General features: G+C 54.9%; 1 protein-coding gene across 3 annotated transcripts in view; it reads left to right on the forward strand.

Moving 5' to 3' along the window:
- Positions 1–22,005, forward strand: part of ZZEF1 (zinc finger ZZ-type and EF-hand domain containing 1) — a 68,702-nt gene that overhangs the window by 32,629 nt on the left and 14,068 nt on the right. For all 3 annotated transcript variants that reach the window (XM_078147625.1, XM_078147624.1, XM_078147623.1), the window contains exons 27-46: positions 518–597; positions 927–1,020; positions 1,680–2,115; positions 2,328–2,492; positions 2,654–2,773; positions 3,142–3,303; positions 6,966–7,095; positions 7,178–7,316; positions 13,068–13,233; positions 13,319–13,581; positions 14,541–14,626; positions 15,018–15,156; positions 17,569–17,693; positions 18,447–18,724; positions 18,966–19,140; positions 19,359–19,491; positions 20,006–20,202; positions 20,571–20,690; positions 20,791–20,940; positions 21,730–21,830. In XM_078147625.1, coding sequence (XP_078003751.1) covers positions 518–597; positions 927–1,020; positions 1,680–2,115; positions 2,328–2,492; positions 2,654–2,773; positions 3,142–3,303; positions 6,966–7,095; positions 7,178–7,316; positions 13,068–13,233; positions 13,319–13,581; positions 14,541–14,626; positions 15,018–15,156; positions 17,569–17,693; positions 18,447–18,724; positions 18,966–19,140; positions 19,359–19,491; positions 20,006–20,202; positions 20,571–20,690; positions 20,791–20,940; positions 21,730–21,830 — 3,259 coding nt within the window. The remainder of the gene's footprint in view (positions 1–517; positions 598–926; positions 1,021–1,679; positions 2,116–2,327; positions 2,493–2,653; positions 2,774–3,141; positions 3,304–6,965; positions 7,096–7,177; positions 7,317–13,067; positions 13,234–13,318; positions 13,582–14,540; positions 14,627–15,017; positions 15,157–17,568; positions 17,694–18,446; positions 18,725–18,965; positions 19,141–19,358; positions 19,492–20,005; positions 20,203–20,570; positions 20,691–20,790; positions 20,941–21,729; positions 21,831–22,005) is intronic.

Here is a 22,005-nt window from a genome sequence, read left to right on the forward strand (position 1 = left end):
CTGCCACGACCTCTCATGGGGCCTCCCTGGGTTTCCGGCCTGGTGATAAGGCTTCACCAGATGGGCAGCCCCAGGAGTGTTAGGAGGAGGGGCCGGCTCCTGCTGCTGGGGAAGGGCTGAGCCTTTTGGCTCTTTCTTGCTCCCGGATGGCTTATTGCTTGTGGGCCTGAGTGGCTGGTGTTGGCAGGGCACCTGAGATGCGGCTTTGTCTCGGCCTCCCTGTGGCATCCCTCCCCCATAGTGTGGGAGAGGGGACGTGGCGGGGGATGTGCCGGGGGATAGCTCAGGTTCTCCTGGAGTTGTCTTGAGGGGATACGAGGCAGCAGTGCTGTCACCAAGCCCCGCTGTGGAGATTTGTGTGTTTGAATGCTTTGGGTGATGGGCAGGGGAGGGCTGGGGCAGGCTTGGGGCACCTGCTGCCATTTGCCTCCCACCATGTTAACGGCACCAGGCGTGCTGTCGGGGCATTCCTTTTGTGGGCTGGCTGGTGACCGAGCTCCTTCTCTTCTCTCCCCAGTTAACAGCGGGGGCCAGGGGGTGCTGAGTGAGGAGTTTGCCCAGGTGTACGCCCTGGCTGAGGGCATCAGGATATGGATGGTAAGATGGTTTTTTGGGTGGGCGTGGGACTTGGCCTTTCCATCCCCTCCTGGCCCTCTGCTGAAAGGGGGTGGACGGCAAGGTGACCTCTGTTTGGTCTCCATGTGGTCTGAACAAGCCCAGCCTGCACGTCAAGGCTTGGGGAATGTCATGTTAGGTCCCGCCTGACCCCGCCGGAGCCCCACGGTAACGGGACCGCCTGTATCGTCAGCAGTCTGGCCCCTGCCGGGGATGTGCTCTGTGTCTGGGATGTCTCTCCTCGTTAAGTGATTTTCTTGGGCCATGACATCTGCCAGACCGCAACGACTTGGATCAACTCCTCTTCCCAGTTAGAAATGAAGCAGAAGTTCTTGCTGGACAAGGGAGACGAGACGGAAGGAGCGTCAGACGGCGATGCACAGGAGGTGAATCCGGAGAGCCTGGGTCAGTGTCCTCGCGCCTTCTTGGGCTTCCTTGTGCTCGTTTGGCATCGGAAGAGGGGAAGAGAATTGAGATGCTTTGTGTGGAGGGAGTTCTAGACAGTTTGGAGAGGTGGCTGAGACCGCATCTAAGAGGTCATTTAGTACATTTACTAGACGCTTACTGTACAGACAGCGTTGGGCTCAGCATTGGCGATAGAGAGATGAGATGTGACCATGTCTCTGTCCTCGGAATTGGGAAGAGAAATGGGAGGCAGTCGCAGAGAAGGGGATGAGTGTGTAAGAGCTCCCACTGGGCTGGGCATGGTGCAGAGGAAGTGACTGACAAAGAGCTCATTGGGGAGGCCAGGTCAGAGAGATGCAAGGGTGGGGAGGAGGGGGTGCCCCGCGCACATCCCAGAGGAGGAGGGAAGATTCGGCTTGCGGGGGGTGGTGGTGTGGCGGCCCTCTAGCGCCAATCTGCTTAGGGCATCCTAGGCAGCAGCCAGGATGGGCAGTGGATAGGATGGCGCTATGATGGGTGATGGCCAGGATGGTGCCATGATAGGCGGCGGCCGGGATGGTGGCCAGGAAAGGGGGCGTCTGCTGTCAGTGGGGGCAGGCTCCTCAGCTGTTTCCCACTCTCCTCCCATACCCTGTTTTGTGCTGCTCTTCCCCCCTCAGCCCGACAGTGCACTCAGAAGAGTCTTTTGTTGCTGCAATTCCTGCCCGTGGGAGCGAGCCCTGGAGCGGGTCCCGGGGAGGCGTTGGCGGGCCCAGATGAAGCCATGCTCTGCCAGCCGCAGGGCCACAGGCATAGGGGTGGCTCTGTGGGGGAGGGGCATTTCCAGGCCTCGGGGCCTGAGAGCCCCTGTCAGCAGGCGGAGGCCTCGCTGACCCCTTCGGGTGTGCCCCTGGAAAGGAGTGCTTCACAGCCAGAAGATGCGGTTTCTCCTCCGTCCACACCGACCCGCAAACCGGCCCTCAGTCGAGGACGCCTGAGGCTCCTCTCTTTCAGGTCTGTGGAGGAGGCCCGGCCAGTGCCCGCAGTGACTGAGAAATACCCCTTTCTCAAGGATGTGATGGACTTCATTAAGGACCAGACGCTTTCCCACGAGAGGTGAGTGCGCTGGAGCTGGGGGGCCGGAAGACCTTCTCGAAATGTGAGGAGGCTTGCCCGCCCACCACCCTACAGACACCCAGGCCATGACCACTCTTTGGCAGCCTTGGCATGTGAGGTTGGGCGGCTTTTTAGTGCAGGAGGCCTCTCCTGGGCAGCGGAGGGTCTGTGTTATGGAGGCAGGCCGTCTGACGGCCATGTCTGTCACCCAGCATTTTGAAGGTCCTTTCTCTGAAGAAGGTCCAGGCCGAGAGTGTCCTGGATGCCCTGCAGGCGGCCCTGCAGTGCCTGGAGCTCCTCGGGCAGCCTCACTGCTTCCAGCCCCCCTGTCTGCTCTTCCTTCTGGAGCTGCTCACCTGCCAGAAGGACTTTGCCAGGTGAGTGCAGGCCATGCGTGGCTCCGTGTGGGGGCACGTCACCCCCTGTCCTGGCTTCCCCGAGCTCCTTGGCTTTGTGCTTGTGTGCCTGCTCGGCTGGGTGCTTCGCTGCTTGGTTGTTTCCTGAGTGACCCAGGCTGCCTACGCCTGTCTGTTTCTAGCTACTTTGGACAGCTGGAGGGCTGCGGGGCAGAGCTGCACAGAGAAATCCGGCATGCCTACCACCGCCTTGTCTGCTTCGTGGCGGATGCCGTGAAGGGCTTTGGCGCCCTCAAGGACAGGTATGGGGGACAGCTCCAAAGGGAGGGGATCAGGTGCAGAGGTCGGCACTGTGCAGCCAGGGATGCTGGGGGGAGGCTGGGCACTCTCTCTCCTCTCTTCTGGCTAGTGGAAGGCTGGCGTGGGGCACGCCCGCCGGGGAAGATTCAGGGCAGTCCTCGGTCTGCTCTATGCGTGCCGTGGGCTGTCCCCCACGGGGGTCTTTGATGTGGATGAGAGGATAGACTCTGAAACAGGAGGCCTCCCGGGGTGCTGAACTGGCAGTGGTTTGGTGGCACCATGATGGCGAGCCCCTGGCTCCTGCACCGATGGTGGGGGAGGGAGACCTGTCCGTCTTCCTGCTTGTGACGCTCCTCGTGGGCTTCTTCAGGTCACTCCTCCCTGCCTTGTCCTGCATTCAAGCTTCCTTGCTCCATCTTCTGGATATGGGCTGGGAGCCCAGCGATCTCCCCTTCCTCCTGGAGATCAGCTTGCCCGAGCTGCTCATGACGATGTCACAGGAGAACATAAGTCTGCACGACAGTGTGATTTGGTGAGTGTGCCAGGGATCAGCCCCTCCCTAGGGTGGGAGGCAGTGGCCTCCCAGGTGCGGCTGGCCTTGTGATGTTTCCTGCTCCTTTGTGCTTCTGCAAACCTGATAGAAGGTCCACTTGTCCTCAGCGCACACCAGCCTAATGGACCATCCCCTAACCTGTCAGGTCCTGGTGTCTGCAGAGCGAGGGAGGCTGGGGTGGGGACGGGGGGGGGGGTGAGTGCCGTGGGGCATGGACACGCTTCTCTTCTGGGGCTTTTTGCTAAAAGCGGGGAGGTGGGTCTCCTTGCCTGGCTCAGGGGCGTTCTCAGTCATTCTTCCTCTCCATCAGCTCTGGAGACAGAGTTGGGGCAGAGCCCTGATTACATCCGGCACTCCCCATTTTTTTTGGCTGCAGACACATTCACCTAATCATCTCCCTGCTTTGGGCATCCCCTCTAGGTCACCTCCTTGCTGGTGCCCTCCGGCTGCTGTCTGAGCATGCCCTCCTAGTGTCAAAAATCCTCTTGTGGGTGCTGGCACCGAGGTAGAGCCTCAAAGGTGACCAGCTGGGCCTTTTCTTTTGGGGTTGCTCTGACTGGGAGAAAATCTTTCCCCTTGATTTGGCTGAGCTCAGCTCTTCACCAGGCCCCTTCTGGATCCTGACTCTTCCCTGATGGCCCTGTGGACATTTGAAGACGTCTGCCTTCCATCTTCCCCTTTTTCCCCCACCTTCCCTGCCTCTTCCCCCTCACACTCGTCCGACCTAAGCCAGACACTGACAGTTTGCATGTACGATGTGATTTCCATCCTCTTCACTGTTCTGGGCGACCTTCAGAGCCCAGCCAGGTAAAGCCAGCACGTGAACTTGAACTTCTTCCCTTCCTCCACGTGTGGCTGGAGGCGGCCTCAGTTTTTCTGGCACCTACATCATGCTGCTGGTGCCCACTGAGTACTGATGCTTTCATTTTGGTGGGTGTTGCCTCCCCAGCTAACTTGGGGGCCCCCTTGAGGGAAAAGACTGGTTTCTGTTCTTGATATACCCCCCCCAGAACCCCAAGAATGACGTGTTGCCCTCCAAGAGCTGCGTGGAGGCCATGGGTAGCAAGCTGGCCCTGAGCTAACAGGGGAGGGAGCTTATTATATGCAGATCTGTGGGCAGAGTCTGCAGCACAGATGGAAACGTCCCAGGGGAAGACAGCTGTCAGTCAGAGGCAGAGGCCCAGGCCCCTGGGGGCAGCAGCGGAACGCATGGTCCAGCCTCTTGGGTGAAATGGGGGGCTGTGGGATGGGGCAGATGGCTCCTGAGCTCCCACTAGCTGGGGGAGGGTGATGCACCTGCAGGGATGTGACGAGGCTGTCTCTCCATACCCGCAGCTTCCTGGGATGATGGCCCAGGGCACTGGGCTGGAAGCCTGGCTGCTCCCAAGGCTCTTGGGCCTGAAGCCCATGAGGGTCTGAGGGGACGTGGTGGTCCCCTCCAGGCTGCCTCCTTTCTGCCCCAGAGAGTGGCACTTGGTTGGGAGTTGGTAGGGATGGCCGGCCCCTTCTCCACAGGAGGATGGCTGGGCTGACAGCAGGAGCCATGGGAAGGGAAGGGGCAGGGGGCTGCACCGTCCTTCCCAGGGCTCCTGTGCTTCTGTCTGCCCCCTGGTGGCTGTCACTTGGCAGTTGCTGGTCTTGATAGTGAGGATGATGGACCCATTGTGTCTCTACGACAGTTTCTTCCCTCTGGTGGTGTAGGGGACCCTGCTCTTCCCACAGCTCTTAGATTCAGGATCCCGGTCTGTCTTAGGAAGATGCGGGCTCACCCTCCACCCTGGACATACACTGGCTGTGTGGACCTGGGCCAGTCTCTTAAGGTTCTGGGTGCAGATCCCATCCCACTCTTTGTGGGCAGAGGGTTCTCGCCAGTGGTTAGCATACCCGTAGTAAAGTTTACCTAGATTGTAAGGAACAGCTTAATAAAGTCTATGTTCCTCTTCCGTCCTTGCCCTGTGGCTGGATGGCAGCTAGGAGAGGGGTTTGGACCAGGGTGCCCCGGGATTGGTGCTGGGTTCAGAACCTGGCAGGTGTTCCCTCTTTTCAGTGGCAGGGAATTCCAAGGGAAACTAGTCATAGGAAATTCGGGGACCAAAACCATTCGAGTAGGTCCACCAGGTTCAGGCCGAGAGCCTCTGACTCAGTTCCCTGTCACCTTGGAGTCTCCAGGCTTCTGTAAGTGGCCGCTATTGAGAAAGGAGGCACGTGAAGGATTGTGGCATCTCCTAACCTGATGGGCTGCAGGGAACAGAGAGCAGGACCCGGATGGACTTGGAGTCAGGAAGGCCCCTCACATGCTTGTTGGCAGGACGGCTGACAAGGCTCGGCCCCCTGAGTCTCCCCTAAGCTTGTGGGCCCCCGGGAGATGAGGTCACCCCCTCGTTTTACCAAGGACGTGACAGAAGCTTTGTCAAGGTCAGATCCATTGGTGGTCCCATTCTTATAGAATAGTATATTCTTCCGTAGTGGCAGAATCACAGCTGAAAACCTGCCCAGAATAGAGCAAAGACGCCAGAACCTTCTGCTCTTTGACTTGGATGGATAATGAGGTCAGCCTGAAATAGCTGCCCGCCCATCCCGGAGAGGGACAGGGAGTTGACTGGCTCTGGCCACGTCCACATCTGCACGCTCTCAGCTAGAGGTCCTGGGCGTTGCCCTCACCAGTCTGACGTGTGGGGGGGCCCACACTGCGACCTTTTTCGACCTCCTCTCTTGGGGTGACCTCAGCTCCTCCGAGTGCAGTTAGTCTGTCTGAGCATGTGGACCTTTTTTTCCTCCTACAGCCATCACCCTGGCTCCCCCCTTAAAAGCAGCTGGGTGGCCCACTGCACAGAGGCGCCGGGTCTGCAGTGGGGAAGACTTATCTCCTGGCCTCAGACGCTTACTAGCTTAGCTGGGTGACCCTGAGCAAGTCACCTCCCCCTGCTTGCCTCAGTTTCCTCATCTGCAAAATGAAACTCCTGGAGAAGGAAATGGCCAACCAGCCTGATATCTCAGCTGAGAAAACCCCAAATGAGGTCATGGAGAGTCAGACACGCCTGAACGGCTAGCCTCGTTGGTGTCCACTCTGACCCACCCCCTCACAGCTGACCACAGCTTATTTCTAGAGCAGAGGTCCGACGGAGTCACTCTCCGGCCCCGGAAGCATCGCCGACTCCCATGGGCCTCTGGAATCCAGTCTGCTGTCTGCCATGGCCTTTCCCTTCTCCTTCTGCATCACTCCCTTCCACGTCTTGTGCAGTCCGGACAAACAGCCTCCTCGCTGTTCCTTACAGTCTCTGGCCTCCTTGCTTTTGCCCAGGCGGATTTCTTCTTCCTCTCCACCTCTTGGCATTCCTGCGTCCTCCAGGGGGTAGGAGGGACGATCTCTGACACCTTGCCCCTCCCCAGCCACTAGTGCCTCCTCTCTCAAGATCACTTTCCCTTATGTTTTGTGTCCTCAGATGTCCGTGTGTTGTCTCCTGGGCAGATGTCAGCCTCCTGAGGGCAGGCACTGTCTAATTTGTGTCATTTTCTTCTCAGCGCGCAGTGCATAGTCAGGGCTCAACATGCACCTGGTGATGGACGGATCAGCATGCTGTGTGGGAGCTCTGAGGCGTGCCAGCCTCCTGAGCCTCTGTCCTGCTGCATTCTTCTTTCAGCCAGTGGAGTGAGGAAGACGAGATGGTGGCCTACAGAGAGACATCAGAGTGGATGGAGGAGTGCCAGGACGGCATGTTCGAGGCCTGGTATGAGAAGATCGCCCAGATGGACTCGGAGAAGCAGAGGAAGGTGTGTGCGGCGGGCAGGCCCGGGAGTGGCAGCACCCGGACACCTCCTTGGTGGCTCAGTGGTACCGTCTCTGCCTTCACAGATGCACATGTTCATCGCCCGCTACTGCGATCTGCTGAACGTGGACATCTCGTGCGACGGGTGTGATGAGATCGCCCCATGGCACCGCTACCGCTGCCTCCAGTGTCACGACATGGATCTCTGCAAGACTTGTTTCTTGGGTATGGTTCCCATTCCACGCCCTGTTGGCTGCTCACAGCTGAGCAGGTGCCCCGCCTCTGGGGGGTGTGGCATAGAGGGGTGGCATTCCACCTGGGAGCCCTCCTGGGTTGCCCCTCCTTGCCCCCTGTGGAACAGGGGTACTGGACACCTGCATCCTGCCTTGGGTTGCTCCCTTCTAGAAAGAAGGGCTCGTGACCACAGCAGCTCGTGGGTCTGAGCCTCACTGTCCTCATCCGTGTCTGAGGAGAGCAGCGTCTTCTTCTGAGGGCTGTGTAAATGGAGAGAAGGCTGTGGGCCTGGTCCTTGGTCGCACTGCGCCCTGCCTGCTCAGAGGACGCACTGAGTGCTCTCGAGCGGCCTTTGGCTTGGAACCCTGGTCACTAACTGGAGTGCTGTCAGCGGGCCAGCCCCAAGTTCACTTACCCATGTGCTTTCCAGTGTCCATCTTGTCTTGCCCACACTCTTGCACCATGCTGGATTCAGCATTCCGGTTGGCCCAGCCACGTCCCTTACTCACTGTCCACAGTCTCTCTTACATAGCGTGGGCCAGGGTATTTGCCTGGGCTTACTCTTGTCGTCTCCTTTCTCCGTCCCCTACTAGCCTGGGTTCCAGGGACCTCTCATCCATTTGTGGTGCTCTGGCAAGGCATTCCCCTTCACCCTTGAGGAAACCAACAGCAGAAGATGGAGTGGTTCTGCCTTCTTCTTCCCCTTTCTTTCCCTCCCCTTCTCTGCATCGTTCCTCCGTCCATTCCACACAGTGAGCTTGCCCCCTGGCGCACTGGGCCAGCTGCACGCTGCCGGAAGTTTCTATCAAGTCTTTGTGGGCTTCTCGTCAGGCAGCTCTTCCTGCAGGCCGACTCTCAAGTACCCTTCACACCCCATCCATCTCTTGAGATCACTTGAGAGTGTCCCTTCCCTTTTAAGCTAACGTTGCTTATCGAGCTGTATTAGCCCTTGGCCTTCTACAGGTCATTTCTTGGTATTTTTTTTTTCCTTTAAAAAAATCATTTTTAAAAAATTGAGTTCCAAATTTTCTCCATCTCTCCAGCCCTTCTCCTTGAGAAGGCAAGCTCTATGATAACATTTATCTACGTGAAACCACATTTCAGTATTAGCCATGTCGCCAAAAAAAAAAAGGCAAGAAAAATAAAATGAAAAAAATTATACTTTGGTCTGTGTTCAGAGTTCATCCAGTCTCTCTCTGGAGGGGGAGAGCACTTTTCCCCATGCGTCCTTTAGAAATGCCCTGGATCATTGTCTTGATCAGAGCAGCTAAGTCTTTCAGAGTTGTCCTTGTTCCAGTATCATCCTCGTTATAGACACTGTTCTCCTGGTGCTGCTCAGTTCACTTTGCATCAGTTCGTACAGGTCTTCTCAGGTTTTTCTGAAATCATCTTACTCGTCATTTCTTATATAGCACAACAGTATTCCATCACAACCATATACCATAGCTCATTCAGTCATTCCTCAAGAGGTGGGCATCCCCTCAGTTTTCAATTTCTTGTCAATTTTCCTTTTCTTTATTCTTTTTGGAATACAGACCTAGCAGGGGTATTGCTGGGTCGAAGGGTATGTGCAGTTTGATGGCCTTTGGGCATGGTTCCAAATCCAAAATGGTTAGTTCCTAGCGTCACCAACAGTGCATTGGTGTCCACATTTTCCCTTTAACATTTGTCATTTTGTTTTTCTGTCCTGTTAGCCAATGGGTATGAGGTGGTACCTCAGAGGAGTTGTAATTTGCCTCCCCTCCTCCCCATTTAGAAAGCATTGACCTTTAAATGGATGGGAAACGGATAAAAGAGTCTTAACAGCTCTTTTGGCCTGAAGATCTCTGAACCAATAATACACAGAAAGATATACAGAGAAACACAAATGTGCTGTGTTAGATGCCATGTCTGAACATACATGTACAGAGACAGAGACCTAAAGAGACAGAGATATGTATAGAAGGACAAATTTAGAGCTGGAAGGAATTTGGAAGTAATCTAGTACAACCTCCTTTTCTTTTCTTTTTTTTAAAAATAATTTATTTTTAGTTTTCAACATTCACTTCCATAAGATTTTGAGTATTAAATTTTGTCTCTCTCCTTCTCCACCCCCCTCCCCAAGGTGGTGTATAATCTGCTTTAGGCTCTACTCATACATTCATGTTAAAGTGTATTTTCACATTAGTCATGATGTAAAGAAGATTTAGAACTAATGGGAAGAACCATGAGAAAGAAGAAATAAAACAATTAAAGAAAAGGAAAGCAAATAGTGTGCTTCGATCTGCATTCAAACTGCATAGTTCTTTCTCTAGATGTGGATAGCATTTTCCATCATGAGTCTTTTGGAGATGTCTTAGATCCTTGAATTGCTAAGAAGAGCCAAGTCTGTCAAAGTAGGTCATCTCACAGTGTGGCTGGTACTATGTACGACATTCTCCTGGTTCTGCTCACTTCACTCAGCATCAGTCCATACAAGTCTTTCCAGGTTTTTCTGAAGTCTGCCTGCTAATCATTTCATATAGCACAGTAATATTCCATTACACTCATATACCACAACTTGTTCAGCCATTCCCCAACTGATGGACACCCTGCCAATTTCCAATTCTTTTCCATCACAGAAAGAGCTGCTGTAAATATGTTTGTACATGTGGGTCCTTTTCCCATTTTTATGATCTCTTTGGGTTACAGCCCTAGAAGTGGTATTGCTTCATCAAAGGATATACATAATTTTATCGCCCTTTGGGCATAGTTCCAAATTACTCTCCAAAATGGTTGGATCAGTTCACAACTCCACTAGCAATGCATTAGTGTTCCAGCTTTCCCACATCTTTTCTAACATTTATCGTTTTCCTGTTTTATCATGTTAGCTAATCTGATAGGTGGGATGTGGTACCTTAGAATCATTTTGATTTGCCTTTCTCTAATCAGTGGTTATTTAGAGTGTTTTTGTGTGACTATAAATACCTTTAGTTTTTTCTTCTGAAAACTGCCTGTTCATATCCTTTGACCATTTATTATTTGGGGAATGGCTCTTATTTTTATAAATTTGGCTCAGTTCTCTACATAGTTGAGAAATGAGGCCTTTATCAGAGAAATTTGGTATAAAACTTCCCCCAGCATTTTTGACTTCCTTCTAATTTTGGCTGCATTGGTTTTGTTTGTGCAAAATCTTTTTAATTTCATGTAATCAAAATCATCCATTTTACTTCCTGTAAATGCACTCTGTCTTTTGATTGGTCATAAATTCTTGCCTTATCCATAGATCTGACAGGTAAATTTTTCATTGCTCTTTGTTTATGATATCACACTGTATGTCTAAATCATTTATCCGTTTTGACCTTACCTTGGTATGCAATATGTGTTGGTCAATGCCCCATTTTTGCCAAATTGCTTTTCAGTTTTCCCAGCAATTTTTGGTTAATTTAATCAATTTTTTTTTGCATAAAACTAGCTCCTAGTTTTATTAGATTTTTTTTTAAACTTTCAATTTTATTAATTCTGTGATTTTCAGGATTTCTATTTTGATGTTTAATTGGGAGATTTTTAATTTGTTCTTTTTCTAGGTTTTTTTTTTAATTTCATGTTCAGTTCATTGATCTGCTCCTTCTCGCTTTTATTGATATGTGCATTTAGAGATATAAATTTCCTGTAGGTACTGCTTTGGCTGCATCCCACAAACTTTTGTATGTTGTCTCATTGTTGTCATTGCCTTTAATGAAATTATTGATTGTTTCTGTGATTTATTCTTTGACCCACTCATTTTTTAGGATTATGCAATTTCCAACTAATTTTAAACTAATTTACTCTTCCAAGGCTCTTTATTGAATGTGGTTTTGATTGCATTATGGTCAAAAAAGTGTGCGTTTAATGTCTCTGTTTTCCTGCATTTGTTGGTGAGGATTTATATGGTCAGTTTCTGTGAAGGTGCCATGTACAGCTGAGAAAAAGATATACTCCTTTCTATTCCCATTCAGTTCTTTCCAGAGGTCTACCACATCTAACTTTTCTAAGCTTCTATTTATCTCCTTAATTAATTAATTTATTTTATTGTTAGATTTATCTAGTTCTGAGAGGGGAAAGTTGAAGCCCCTCACTAGTATAGTTTCACTGTCTATTTCCTACTATAATTCATTTAGCTTTTTTTTAAAATTTGGATGCTCTGTCATTTTAATATTGATATTACTTCGCTGTCTATGGTACTTTTTAGAAAAATGTAGTTTCCCTAATTAGTCTTCTAATTAGGTCTGTTTTTGCTTTTGCCTTGTCTAAGATCGTGATTGCTACTCCTGCCTTTTTTATTTCAGCTGAAACACGAGAGGTTCTACTCCAGCCCTGTAATTTAACTCTGTGTGTGTATGTGTCTTTCTGTTTCAAGAGTGACTCTTGTAAACGACATATTGTTGGATGCTGATTTCTAATCCATTCTGTCTGCTTCCATTTGATGAGTGAATTCATCTCATTCACATTCACAGTTATGATTGCTAACTTTGCTTTTCTGTTTATCATTTTCTCTTTTTCACTGTGTATCCTCAGAAGTCTGTTTTTGCTTCTGACCACTGTCTTCCTTAATCTGCCCTCCCTTTTATCACTACCATCAGCACCCCCTTTCTTTTATTCCCTTCCCTTCCTATTTCCTCTTGGGTGAGATAGATGTCTCTACCCAGCTGAGAGGGTGTGGGTGTGTATTCTTCCATCTTTGAACCAGTTCAGATGAGAGGGAGGTCAGAGCATTGCCCGCCACCCCTGTTTCTCCCTGTGCTGTAAAAGCTCCTTGCACACCTTGTCTATATGAAATCATTTCCCCCATTATTCCTATCCTTTATCCCTTCTCTCAGTGCATTCCTCTCTTACCCCTTCATTTAAAAAAAAAAAATTATTCCAGCATAATAGAGTCTCTCCCATCCCCTCTTTCTTATAGAATCCTTTTAACTGTCCTGCTAATGTAGTAAGTGATGATAAAGTTCTTAGAAGTTACATGCATCATCTTCCTATATAGGAGTGTAAACAGTTTGACCTTGTGGACTCCTTTATGATTTCTCTTTCCTGTTTACCCTTTTATGCTTCTTTTGAGTCTTGTATTTGAAAGTCAGATTTTCTATCCAGCTCTGGTGTTTTTATCAGGAATGCTTGGAAGTCCTCTGTTTCATTAGATGTCCATTTTTTTTCCTGTGGAGGATTATGCTCAGTTTTGCTGGGTAGGCGATTCTTGGTTGTAATCCCAGCTCCTTTGCCTTCTGGAAAACATCCCAGCCCCTCCACTCCTTTAATGTGTGATCCTGACTTTGACTCCAGGACATTTGAGTGGTTTTTTCCTGCCATTCTCTTTGACCTTCCAGCTCTGGAATTTGGCTAGGAATGTTCCTGGGAATTTTCATTGTGGGGTGTCTTTCAGGAGGTGATTGGCAGACTCTTAACAATTTCTATTTTGCCCTCTTCTCTAAGGTATTAGTGTGTCTTTGCTTGATACTTTCTTGAAAAATGATATCTAGGTTCTTTTTTGCTCATGGCTCTCAGGCAATCCAGTAATTCCTAAATTTTCCCTCTTTGATCAGTTTTCTAGCTCAGTTGTTTTTCCAGTGTTTTTCCTGTTTTCTTTGGTTTTCTCATTCTTCTGACTCTGTTTCTTGGTGTCTCACGGAGTCATTGGCTTCCACTTGCCCGATTCTGATTTTTAAGGAATCAGAATTTTCCTTCTCGGTTGAGCTTTTGTGCCCTCGTGAGTGTGTTGTCTGATGTCTTCCTGCCCTGCCCTGCCCACAGGCGGAGTGAAGCCGGAGGGCCACGAGGATGACCACGAGATGGTGAACATGGAGTACGCCTGCGACCACTGCCAGGGGGTGATCGTGGGCCGCAGGATGAACTGCGACGTGTGTGATGACTTTGACCTCTGCTACGGGTGCTACTCGGCCAAGAAATACTCAGACAGGTACTTCCTGGGGGTGGGCGTGGTGAGGCTCCCCCCCCCATCCCCCATGACCCCAGCCTGTGCCACTCGTGTCTTTCCTTCGCAGCCATCTGCCCAGCCATGGCATCACAGTCTACCCCATGGTAACAGTTCGCACCAGTGACCGCCAGAGGCTTATCCAGCCCTACATCCACAACTATTCCTGGCTGCTCTTTGCCGCCCTGATGCTGTATACCGCCGACCTGGCCAGCGGGGGCCGGGTTGAAGGGGAGAGGCCGGGCACCGAGGCCCGACAGGCCGCTGCTGCCCTGCAGGGTCAGAGCCTGCAGCTCATCGGGGACTGCCTGCTGAAGGCACAGCGGGCCAAAGGTGAGGCCCTGCCCTACCCGCTCCCCAGACCAGCTTGTTTGTGCCCACACTGACTTCTGGGGCATCACCTGGTGTGGTCTGAGGCCCCTGCCTCAGCGTCCTGATGTCTGCGCGTAACATGGAACACCCAGGGTGCCAACTGAAGGGAAATGCAGCCGTCAGAATGTTTTTTGGAAAGAGCCCAGCCTGTGGGGCCCCAGGCGGCCTGGCGCGGGGTCATGGGAGCAAGCCCAGCCCTCTGCCTTGTTCCTGGGTAGCTGTGCAAGAGTTCATTAGACGTGGTAATTAGTGACTTGGCAGGAGGGATCCAGTCAATCATAGTCACTGGCATTGATGCCTGGGCCTCAGACGCGTCCTGGTGAGGCAGCTACCGCCGCGCTTATGTGGCATCCTTCTAAGCCCGGCCTACACACCGTGCAGCCCGCGGGCTGCGTAAGGCACGCCAAAGTATCTCAGGTGGCCTGCGAAAACATCCTTTGTACGTAGAGGAAATTCTTTGGCAGACCATAGGCCTGTTTTGAGCCGTGAAAATCTACGACAGGTATCGGGGGCACTGGAGGCAGGCGTGGCTGGCGGGTGTGCACGTGCGGGCGCAAGCGCGCATGGCCTCTGGTCCACGTCCTGTGGCCAGTGTGACGGGCCCAGGCTCTGAGGAGTCTGCGGAGGCTCGGACCGTTGTGATCGAGGCTGGGTGGTGATGCTGGCATCAGGCTCTGGGCTCCCTTTCTGACCTTCCCCATGCGCACTCGGGAGCCGTCGGAGGAGTCAGCAGAGACCATTCTGTCCACCAAGGCCCTTCCCTCGTCCCGTGACTTGGAACTGGCAGGGGAGGAGACTTTGGATCGCAAGGGGTTGTTATGGGCCGCGAGCAGCAGCCTGAGCGTTCCAGGATGGCCTGGGTTGGGCCTTCTTCTTGAGGGCTTCTCAGACCTCAGTCTCTTGCTCTTCTCTGTTGCCAGATGGGGCCTCATCCTCGGAAAGCCAGGTGATCCTCGTCAGCCGGTCTCGAGATGCTGCTGCCGAGGAGGCGGGCAGGATGGACCAGGTAAGCGAGGCGGCTCCCAGAACAAGAACCGTCTGCCCAGGAGCCTTCAGAGACTCCATAGGTGCGTCTGGCCCCAGCCCCAGCCCAGCTCCCCAGATGCCTCCTCAACTCCAGGACTGCTCGCAGACGTGGGAGGCTGCGGGGTCACATCTCTCGGTCACTCAGACTTTCTACGTCTTAGTCTGTGGGTGAGCCAGCAGCTGTCCGCACATCACATGGATCATCAGGAAGCTGCCGGATTCAGCCTGAGACAGGAGGGGCTGCCCTGGGGGGCTGGGGATGCCTTGGGGAAGGGGCTGGGGGCCAGGCCGGCCCAGATGCTGCACATCAAGCTGTATCTCCATGGCCCTAACGCCTCCTTCCCTTGTGCTTGCTTTCCTCTCCGTGTTAGGGCCACCAAGATATGTGGGATGAAACCCTCTCGTCAGGTGACAGAAGGGCCAGTCGAGGGGACAGAAGTCCGACTTCAGTGAAGGCGCCGTCAGGCCGAGCCTCCCCTGATGCCCCCAACGACGTCCCAGAGCTTCCAGGTAGAGGCCATTTCCTCCTCTCTTGCTCGGCGGTCAGTCGCATGATGCCATTCACATCTGGTCTTCCCTCTCCAGCTTCCCTTCTCTTTGCCCAGTGCGTGTGCAGAGGCCAGCCTATTGTCAATTCCTCATCCTCCAGGACCTCCCCTTCTGCAGGGGACTGCAGCGCGCACATCTTACCCGTGTAGAGAGTTGAGGACGAGCTGGCCTTGTGAGGAGACCAAGTGTGGGAGAAGTGAAGGCAGTCTTAGGCTGGGGCTCCCCGAAAGGTTGGGGGCGTGGCTCTCTGGCAATGCATCCGCACAGGCCTAGAGAAGGGCGGTCTGGTGGGTAGGCCGGCCAGGCCCCCCCCCCCCATGCTAGCCACGCCGTTCTCCCGTCCCCCTGCCGCTCTCAGCCTCACTGAGGGTCCATGACACATTGAGGTTACCCCTCCCAACCCCCCCCAGCTGAGAGCTTTGCCTCCTGTCCCCCATCCCAGGTGTCTGCCTTCTGCTGCCGCGTCCCCTTGGGCCAGGCACAGCCCTCTGCGCGCCCCAGTGGTCTCCTTCCGTCCCTGCTCTCCCACACTCTGGCTGCTGCCTGAAGACAAGCCCCCCTCCCTGCTGGGATCATCCCGGGTCACAGTGAAAACACAGCAGACACTGAGTGGGACAGTGGGAGGATTTTCTGTGTGTGGAGACATGTGTTTCTGGGTTCCGTGAGGGAGCCCCTGTATTATGATCTACAGGCTGTCCCCACATGCTGCCTTCTCCCAAGCCCTGATTCCTGTTCTGATGAGACCTCCTGCCCCCTGCCCTTGGTGTCCCCGCCATCCCTGGCATCCCAGGAAGCTCTTCCTCCCTCCCCCCCCATCTCCCTCTCCCCTCCTTCCCTTCCTTCCCTCCCTCCCTCCTTTCCTTCCTTTTTTCTTCTTCCCTCCTTCCTTCCCCCCTCGCTCTTCCCTTCTTCTCTCCTTTCCTTCCTTTTTTTCTTCCTCCCTCCTTTCCTTACCTCCTTCCTTCCTCTCTTCCCTCCTCTCTCTCTTCCTTCTTCCCTCTCTCCTTCCTTCCTTCCTCTTTTCCTCCCTTCCCTTCTTTCCCTCCCTCCTTTCCTTCTTTCCCTCCTTCCCTTCCTTTTCTCCCTCCTTTCCTTCTTTCCCTCCTTCCCTCCTTTTCTTCCTTCCTTTCCTTCCTTCTGTTCTCAGGGCCCTGGCAGGTCCACATGGAAACAAGGTCTGGCCCCTGCCCACTGTGAAGCGTGTTCACTTCCCGGTCACTCAGCTTTCTGGAGGACCGGGCCAGTCCACAAGCATTTCAGGTGCCCACAAAGGACTCAGGGCTGGGCACATAAAAATAAAATAACCCTTGCCCCCAGGAATACCATGTACATAGGTGAGGAGATTCAGGAATGATTGGGGAGGGAAGGCTTTGTGCAGAGGGGTGCCCACGCTGGGTCTTGAGGAAGAGAGGGGCACTGGGCCTGTCTCGCCAGAGCCCCACCTCTGCTCTGTTTCTGGCTTCAGCTGGTCGCCTCTTCTCCAGCCTGCTTGAACCCAGCAGTGCATGGGAGAGCCGGCCTGGGCAGAGCGCTCATACCTTGCTGAACCCCAGCCCATTCTCTACATTCCCTGCCCCTTCACACCGGTCAGGTCCCCAGAGTCCTGGCCCAAGCCTTTGGCCCCTGGGAGAGCTCTCACTCCCTGGCGTCCTGGGTTGACCAGCCCAGGTGGCCAGCTGGTCAGCCTCCTCCCGGGAGTGCCTGTGGGCACGCAGTCCTCCAGGGGTGTCTCTCACTTCTTCTTGTCACCTCCTTGATGCCTCCTCTCCCCTCTGTGGGCCTTGTCTCGGGCACTCCTGGTCCTCCACGCTCAGCTCATCTTTCCCCCACTCTGTTCCCTTTCTGATTTTCTCTTTCTCCTACTCACAAAACCTTGTCATATACAGGCGCGCTCAGGCAGAACCAAGTCCTGCGCTACCATCCACTCACCGGCGCTCGCCTTTGACCTCAGGGGCATGGTTTGATTCTCACCACCTTCAGTCTCCTTTGCTGCCACCTGGCTGCTATGGCCACAGCACTGGAACACACTGCCTCAGCACATTTGTCTTCATCGGCCAAAGGTGCGGTTGCCGGATAGCCGGCCAGCCAGGGATGGGCCATCCTGGTCTCTGCTCTGCTGGTGCTTGGGGAGCAGACCCGGGCTGTTACCAGGCAGGGCCGTCCGGAGGGCCTTGCTACCTGGAGCGACAGCCTAGCCCTGGAGAGCCGGGGGCTGGGTGGGCACAGTGCCCACTGGCCACGGAGATGTCTGGACCCACTGTTCTCACAAGGAGCCCAGTGACAGCTTTTCAGGCAGATGGCTCCCCCATCATGGCATCGCTGGAATTACTTGGCTTTTCATGGTCTCTAAAATGACCTGGTTCTTCCATACAGGTGCTTCCTCTTTGAAGACAGTGGAGGAGAAAATTGTAGCCCCGAGCCCCGATCAGGTGTTTGCAGAATGTTCCCAGAAGAGAATCTTGGGCTTGCTGGCTGCCACGTTGCCACCTTTACAATCAGTGAGAAACAGGGGGGGACTGGTGGGGCAGGGGGCCATTGCGGTCAATCTGGATCGTTGGAACGATTGGAGAATTGGCTTTCGGTCCTCTTGCACGATCTTCCTGTAGATTAAGGGTGAATCTCCAGAGTCCTGGGCAGCTGGGGGGGAGGAGGGGCTCATCACCCTGGGCTTGACACCGTGATAGAGATTTTGAGGTTTAGTTGTGCACTTGCCGGCTGTCACCAGTTGTGGCTGCTTAGCTCAGCTGCTGAGGAGAGGAGGAGGAGGACAGAGGAGCTCTCTGTGACTCCAGGCTTGGATGGAGAAGGGCGAGAGAACGTGGAGTTCCCCACCCATTCAAGAAGACCTTTGGGGGCACAGACTTGGCTGCTAACTGGGTTTCTGGCCTTGCCTGGGTAGATAGAGGGCACCGTGTTTTGAATTGTAGTCAAGTATTTCACCAGCCCGTGGCTTAAAAACGAATAAATCTGAGCCGAGTGGCCGTTTGGCATCCTGCCGAGGGGTTGGCCTTCAAGGGAAAACAGCCCTCCATTCTAGCGTGTCTCTGACTGCTCTGTGCCGTCTGACTCACTCGGACCCAGAAGGCCTTCTCTGCGCGTGTCTGCACCTAAAATGCCTTTGCCAGGCGTGGCTGAGCCCGGGCCCTTCTAGTTGGCTTGGGAAGGCAGATCCTCCCGGCAGTGGGCCCTGCCTACCTTGAGCAGTCGGCGGCTGGGCACGGCAGTGGCTCACTTGGCTTTCCTTCTCGCAGAGCTCCACCATCTCCTGGGCAAACCTGGACCACATTCTGCCCCTGATGTTCCAAGTGGTGATCTCAAATGCGGGCCACCTGAACGAAACCTACCACCTAACGCTGGGTCTGCTGGGCCAGTTCGTCATCCGGCTCTTGCCAGCCCAGGTGGATGCCGCGGTGACCAAGGCCCTCTCGGCCAGACGCACTCTGTTTTCGGCAGGGGATGGGTCCGCTGCGCCTGAAGGCTGGAAGACAGTTCACCTGCTCTTCAGCCTGGGAGCCGTGTGCCTGGACAGGTGACCTGACGCACCCTTTTCAGCACTGTCTTTCTGGATTCCTGGTGGGGAAATAGCACATGGGTTCACCAGGTGTGGGAAAGGCGACATCTCCATTGTTTGGGTCCTCCAGGCCCCCCGAGGGGTACAAAACCTGCCGTGGAGCACGCGCCCTCCTGGGCTGGCCCCACGTGTGTGTGTGTGGGGGGGCTTTCTCAGGGTGGGGGGGAGGCCTCACCGCCCTCTCCCATCGGTTTGGCAGCCGCGTGGGCCTGGACTGGGCATGCTCCATGGCAGACATCCTGCGTGCCTTGCATGGCTGCCCCAGGTGGCGCGGCGTGGTGGCAGCTTTCACGGAGCACTGCCTGAAGCAGCTGCCCTTCCAGCTGAAGCACACCAACATCTTTGCGCTGCTCGTGCTCGTGGGATTCCCCGAGGTGGGTCTCCCCGCGCCGTCCGGCGGGCTGGCGGGTCTGGCGTTTGGTCCCAGAGACGTGGCCACCCTCAAGGCGCGGGATGCCCAGGATGCAGATAAATGCCAGGGGGTGGGAAGGCCTCCCGGCAGAGCCGGGGCCCGAGCCGGGCCTGCGGCGGGCAAAGGCTCAGCTATGGGAAGGCCGGGTGTCTGCTGTGTCACGGTCCCTCCATCTCCCAGGTGCTGTGTGTGGGTGCGCGCTCCGTGTACTTGGACAACGCCAACGAGCCTCACGACGTGATCGTCCTGAAGCACTTCATGGAGAAGAGCCGGGCCGTCGTCGTGGACGTCAAGACCCGCAAACGGAACACAGGTTCTGAGCAAGAACGGGAGGACAGTAAGGGTGGGGGGCTCCCCGAGGATCCCCATTTTCTCGCCCCCCCAGCGCAGACCTGAGGGGTGCACCAGCCGTGGTCGCAGCCCTAACGAAGGTTTGCAGAGCACTGGGTTTGGGGTCCCCCAGCAGTGCAGCAGAGATGGGCTGCGATGATCCCCGTCTTAGAGATGAGGGTGCTGAGGCTCCGAGAGGCTGGGGCCTGAGGCAGGGGCACTTCCCAACTCCATGCCCACCGCCTTGGTCCCTGGGCTGCCAGCGACAGACGGGCAAGGGAAAGAGGCCCTGCTCCCGGGGTGTTTACAGTCTGTACTTCTAGAGTTTGGTTTGAGGTTTGGTGGGGAGGCGCCCGTGAGCCGAGGGAGAAGGGGGCGCGTGCCAGACAGAGCGCACTGGGAGGACTCGTGTCCCCGCTCCCCGCCCTGTAGATGTCTGCTCTTTAGAGGGAAAGGGGGAGGGGCCGGTGCGTCATGCCCTCTCCTCCTCATTTCAGTCAAAGACTGCCAGCTGGTGCGGCCGTGCGGCCAGGGAAGCACGGCCTCGTGCACGCCGCTGAGCTCACACCTACACCACTTCACCTCCATCAGCAGCCACCTGCTGCAGAGCAGCCTGGACCACAGCTGCGTAGAGGCCGTGGAGGCCACGTGGGTGCTGTCCTTGGCTCTCAAAGGCCTGTACAGAACCCTGAAGGTGAGAATGCGCAGGCTGTGGGGGGTAGGGGGAGCATGCGTGCGTGTGTGGTTGTGAGTGTGTATGAGAGTGTGTGTGTGATTGTGAGGGTGTGTGTGTGCAGTAGTGATAGTAAATGTGTGTGCAGTTGTGAGTGTGTGTGTGTGTGTGTGTGCGTGTGTGTTTGTGTGTGGTCATGAGTGCATGCATGAGAGTGTGTGTGATTGTGAGTGTGTGGTTATGAGCGTGTGTGTGTGTGAGCCATGGCCAGTCCTGGATGAGGGGCCGTGGCCATGCGTCTCCCCTGAGGCTTTGGGCTGTGGCTTCTGTGGCCCAGTGGCGGCTCCACGAGGCTTCCTGGGGCCAACGCCTTGTCCTCCGCGTGGCAGACGCAGAGTCTTGAAGGAATCCATGCGATCTTCCTGGAGTCGGGCTTACTGAAGCTGCTGGTGAAGAAATGCAGCCGAGGCACCGGCTTCAGTAAAACATGGCTCCTGCGTGACTTGGAGGTGAGGGCCTGGGACAGCGCGAGGGGGCGTTGTGGTCTCCTACTGCAGGGGGCAGAGAGAGGCAGGAGCTGGGCCTCGTCTCAGGCTTTTCTCATGGCAGATCCTGTCCGTCCTGCTGTACTCATCCAAGAAGGCCCAGCGGGACCCCGGGGCTGGGCCTCCGCGGCTGGGCAGCCCTCCGGGGGACACGGGGCAGAGCAAACCCGACCCGCTTGAGGGCCTGGATGAGGCCACCAAAGTCTGTTTCCTGGTACGTTCCTTCCCGTCCCCTCTGGGCAGCAAGATGCCGGCTCCCTGAGGGGCGTCACGACATCTGTCAGGACCAGGAGAACCTGGGTGTGAGGGCTGCCTCAGTGTATCTTTCTGTGCATGTGTAGCTGGCGCCATGTAGTCAGAGCAGCCTCAGCCAGCCACCGGACCTCCGCTGCTGCAGTGGATCGAAATAGCAAACGAAACCGGGGGCCTGGGTCTTTGGGGCAGGTGAAGGGGGTGCCCAAGGAGCTGCTGCATCAGCTGGGCGGTCTGGGCCTTCTGCCCCAGGGTCTCTGAGAGCCCCACGCTCCATGCAGGGGGCCACACTTCCCCGCAGACACGAGGCGGCTTGGGGGAGCCCTTGTTTTCCCCCCAGTCGTTGGATGGTGGGAACGTGGTTACCTCCCCCTCAGGAGGCCTCCATTCTCCTCAGACACCATCCCCCCCCTTCTCTCTTTCTCCCTCCCTCATTTTTCTGTGTCCTCACCCTCGCTCCCTCTCTCTTCTGTCTCCATCCTTCCTCTCCCTCTCTCCCTCCTCCCCTCTCTCTTTCTCTCTCCCCCTCTTTTTCTCTCTTTTTCCTCTCTCTGTCTCCCTGCTTTCTCCTTCCTTTTACTTCTCTCTCTCTCTCTCCCTCTGTCCCTCTCTCTCTCCTCTCTTTCCCTCTCTTCTCTTTCTCTCTCTTTCCCTGCTTTCTCCTTCCTTTTACTTCTCTCTCTCCTCTCCCCTTCCCTCTCTCTCCTCCCTCTTCCCCTTTTCCTCACTGCCCCCTGCCTCCATTCTGCAGATGACCCACGATGCCCTGAACGCCCCCTTGCCGATCCTCCGGGCCATGTACGAGCTGCAGATGAAGAGGACGGATTCCTTCTTCCTGGAGGTTCAGAGGAGGTCAGGAAGCCAGGGAGGACAGTGGGGACACAAATGTCGAGGTGTCCTGCAGCCCCTCTAGGGCAGGCACTGTAGGGGTACTAAGACGCTCCCTGCCTTCAGGGAGCTTACATTGGGGGGGAGCAGCCACACAGACCCACATGACCAGTGGGGAAGGGGACGTGGGTCCTGAGGC

This window comes from Phascolarctos cinereus, unplaced genomic scaffold, assembly GCF_003287225.1.
Source record: "Phascolarctos cinereus isolate Bilbo 61053 unplaced genomic scaffold, phaCin_HiC Scaffold_7;HRSCAF=346, whole genome shotgun sequence".
NCBI classification, from domain to species: Eukaryota; Metazoa; Chordata; class Mammalia; order Diprotodontia; family Phascolarctidae; genus Phascolarctos; species Phascolarctos cinereus.